General features: G+C 59.5%; 1 protein-coding gene across 1 annotated transcript; it reads right to left on the bottom strand.

Moving 5' to 3' along the window:
• Positions 1–1,299: 1,299 nt before the first annotated feature.
• ADIRF (adipogenesis regulatory factor) lies at positions 1,300–3,602 on the bottom strand. Its single transcript, XM_054580496.1, has 3 exons — positions 3,441–3,602; positions 1,621–1,683; positions 1,300–1,484 (listed from the first exon to the last, which is right to left on the bottom strand). The coding sequence occupies exons 1-3, from the start codon at positions 3,499–3,501 to the stop codon at positions 1,378–1,380; spliced, it is 231 nt and encodes a 76-aa protein (XP_054436471.1). The 5' UTR covers positions 3,502–3,602; the 3' UTR covers positions 1,300–1,377.
• Positions 3,603–3,889: the final 287 nt, after the last annotated feature.

The following is a 3,889-nucleotide window of genomic DNA, read 5'->3' as shown; positions in this document are numbered from 1 at the left end:
CCAGACTGGAGAAAGGAAGGGTCCCTTGAGCAGAGCATCACCCACAAAGGGTGGTGAGAAGGGAGTGGAAAGCGACACTGCCCCCTACTGGCCGGCTGTGGAAGGCCACTCTGAAAGCCATCCTTGAGTCAGCATCCCAAGGAAAGACGACGCTTTTTCCTCTTAATTTCCCCCAAAACTGGTGAGTGCCGGGTAATGAATATCGTGAATTGAAACGTCATGACTACTTCTATACTCGTCTAGAAGCGAACTAGGTCATTATGGTGGAGGGGCTAGCGTCTGAAAAGGCGTGGAGCTGGGGAAGGGCAACGGAGCATCACCAGCAGAGGTGTGGGGGAGGTTCTGGTGAGAGCAGCTGCAGGAAGGCTGGGCCTTGTCCTGCGGCAACTGTGAGTCACCCATCTACAGGGCGTGCCCAAGGCTGCTGTCACGCACGTGGACACGTGCTGGGGAACCCGGGGAACCCAACCAACGAAAATGCGCCCCTCTGACAGCCGGGCAGAGGGACACGTGTGCCTGCGAGAGAAAGCGTGCTTGAGGGCGTGGTCTCACGCGCACGCCGTGCCAGTCTTGCGCTTCACGCCCACGTGTTCAGCCCCGTGCGCTGCAGGCCCCTCCCTCAAAGCTGGTGGCGTGGGCGGGAGTCCTCCTGGCCGGGGCCTTGAAAACAAGTCCAGCGGGCGGGGCTGGATCCCTGGGGTCCACGCCCTGAGTGGTGACTCATCGGTGGATGAGGCCACCACACAAACGCCCCAAGAGACAGGGAGCAGAGAGGGAGCGGTAGCGAGGGCCGGAAGCTCAGCCCCTGCAACTGAGTCGTCCTGGCGAGCTCCGGCTGCCCGGGGTCGGCGGGCGCCGGGTCCCAGATGCCCCAGTGCCCCGAGCAGCTATCGGAGGGCAGTTCTCGAGCCCCCGGCCCTGGCCTGGCAGCTCCAGCCCCGAGCTGAGCCCCTTTAAGTTCTGGGGACTGAGTATACCCCTTCCTAGAGGGACAGGATTCCTGGAGTAGGGTAGTGGGGATTCTTTCTAAATTGAGATGGGGAGGGGCACATACCTAGATGCGGGTTCAACTCCAGGTATAGGGGAGCATCTGGATACGCAGCTAAGATGGGAAGCGAATTCTTGAACAGTCTGTGTGTTTCCGAATTTGGAACGCCAGGACGCCGGGCGGGGGGCGGGGGCGGGGAAGAGGGGCGCCGGGCTGGGTTTCCGGATATGGGGCCTCCGCTCTCTCGTTGGGGGAGGAGGATTGGGCCTAGCTGGGGGTGGGCTGAGAAGGAAACATGAAGTGGACACAGAGTAGGAACATGTGCTTTAATGAGGCATCAGGCCAAGGGGGCAGAAGGACCTGGAGGGGAGAACCATGGCTCCTTTTTGTCACTTCATGAGGCCAAATTTTTTCCCAAAACCTGAGACAGTCTCAGACACTTGGTTAGCAGTCTTGTCGATGGTTTCCTGGGTGGATTTGGTGGCCTGGTCCATGGCTGGGGAAGAAAAGGAGAGGGCAGGTAAGCATGGGGCCCTGGGGAACCAGAGTCATGTGGGGTAGGCTGGCCTGGGTCCGCCCACCCTCCGGCCCTTCTGCCCCCCCCCCCACCCTTCTCCCCGGCCCCATCAGACCTTTCTGCCCTGCCTCTGTTGCCTGATCCACCACTTGTTGAACTGCTGCTCCAGCCGCAGTCACTGAAATAAAGAGATTTGTTAGTCCCTGTTGAGGAACCGTGGAACCCCACCTTGCCAGCACTCCCGAACTGTTCTCTAGAGTAGTCTGCCCTATAGGCATTGGTTTCCAAACTGTTTGGCACCAAGGACCGGTTCTGTGGAAGACAGGGTGTGGGGGTGGGGGGCCAGGAGCTGCGGAGACAGAGTTCAAGCGAGCTTCGAGCTTCGCTCCTGGCAGGGTTCCTTACAGGCTTCTGACCCCTGGGGTTGGGGACCCCTGCTATAGGCCCTAGGGACAGATGCCATCAGGTAGATAAAGTCCTTAACCAAGGCCACCCAGCCAGTGAGGAGCAATAGCACTTTCCATGCCTCTGGGGTGTTCTTGTTTGTTTATATCTCAGCTCCTCCCCTCTGGCCTGCTTCCTATCCTGTCTCCAGGATGGCTGAGAAAATGCCTTGATAAAGGAAGGCAGGACAGGGCAGGTCAAGGCAGGACCTGGCTGGAGTTGTCACCTGGGCTATAGCTGCTTCTGCTGGGCATGGCCCAGGAAGGACCCTGCCCCACTTTAACAACTCCCCCAGGTGCCTGAATTCTCACCTTTAGTGCACTGGGGCCTCTACTTTTTCAAGGCCCTCTCACCACCTCCTCTATTGTGCCTCCATCCAGAGGGTAATGATGCCCAAGCCTCTGGGGGCAGGCAGCTTAAGGTATTAAGAAACAGTGCAGAAAGGAGGTAGAACTTCCATGGTCAAGCCACCTCCTCTGGACCAGAGTTTTGTGCCTGTGGTGAACAGTGATCCCAGGGCCTCAGGTAGGCAGACTGATGGCTCGCCTGGCCTCCAGAGACTTGACTCATCTTTGCTTTTGAAAGGGCTTGCCGTACCCTCACCTTTGAATCCTTGTCTGACACAGCCAGGACCACAAAGAGCGAGCCTTTGCATCCAGCTTAGAGATCGAGTGATGTCCAGAAGGAAGGGTCCTGTAGATGGAGGCCTCCCGGTGACATTTTAGTCTCAGGGGAGCAACTGTGGGCTTTCCCTGGGGCACTGGTGAAGGGGGGCGTGGTTTGGGCGTTGTCTGTAGACTAAGATATGTGCAGGTCAGATTGGGACCTGCAGTCCCAAGGGAAGAGGAACTGGGACTGGAAAAGCTGACACTGATGGGCTAAGGGGTGCCCTCACATGCCCTCCCCCTACCAAAACTGTGTAACCACAAGTCAGAGGAGGAAAGAGCTGGAGGTGGAAAAACTAAGGATGGGGACCTGCCCTGCTGGGGTGAGGGTGGGAAGGCCCTCCGCTGAGTACTTAAAAGAAAGGAAACAATTATTTTTCAAAAGGAGGAGTCCTCAAAACATAGCCCAGGGGAGGTCTGGTGCCCCTGCCCCCATCCCACCTAGGTGGGCAGAGGTCAGTCCCGAGGTCAGAGGTCGCAGAGCCTGCTCTCTCCTTGGACCTTCACCCTCCCCTAAGGACCCCGGCGGGCCGCTCCCTGCATGGTGCAGTCTCCTCAGATTGGCTCTAGCAATGCCAAAGTGCAAAGCCCAAGCTCCCTGGGCAACGCTGTCCCCTCACTCCCAACCCTGCCCAAGGAGCATGTCCAGAGCTGGTCGCGGTGGGCGTCCTGTCCAGTCTCTGCTTCTTAGGGGACTGCCCAGTCCGAGCCTGAGCGCCTGCCAACTTTCGGGTTGCCAAGACCCTCGGCTTCTGCTCCCCACCCTCTACCCCAGGCATACAGCCAGATGCCCCTGTAAATGCTGCAAGTCGCGCGCTGTCCTCACCGGCATCCTGGGCAGCCCCTTCCATTTGCTGCTTCAGGTCCTGCAAGCCCTTGCTGGCCATGGTTGCGGGGATCTGCGAGGTCGGCAAGGGTAGTTGAAGATACGTTGTATCTTGCTCACAGCGGCGGCTGTGGTTTTTAAAAGGAGGCCGAGGGCCGGTCCAACCCAGCGCTGGGGTTGGGGTGGGGCGGGGTGGGGCGCAGGGCGGTTCCCAGTAGACGGGCTGGGGGAGTGACCGGGCCCAGCTCCAGGCCGGGAATATGCTGGCCCGGGAGCACATCCTGGCTTTAGGCGGGCCTTGGTAGGAAGGCGGCCCCAACCGAGGTCGAAAGAGGGACTAGGAATTGCAGAGGGACTGGGTCTGGGGCCCCGAGAGGGGCTGAGGGCTGAAAGGTGGCGCACACACCTCCCAGCCCCCAGTGGCCTGCTCCCTCCCTCATCGACCCAGG

This window comes from Pteronotus mesoamericanus, unplaced genomic scaffold, assembly GCF_021234165.1.
Source record: "Pteronotus mesoamericanus isolate MK-2021 breed Mesoamerican mustached bat unplaced genomic scaffold, CSHL_Meso_final contig_59, whole genome shotgun sequence".
NCBI lineage: Eukaryota > Metazoa > Chordata > Mammalia > Chiroptera > Mormoopidae > Pteronotus > Pteronotus mesoamericanus.
Note: the sequence above shows the minus strand (reverse complement) of the source record. Positions and strands in the feature narration are given on the sequence as shown.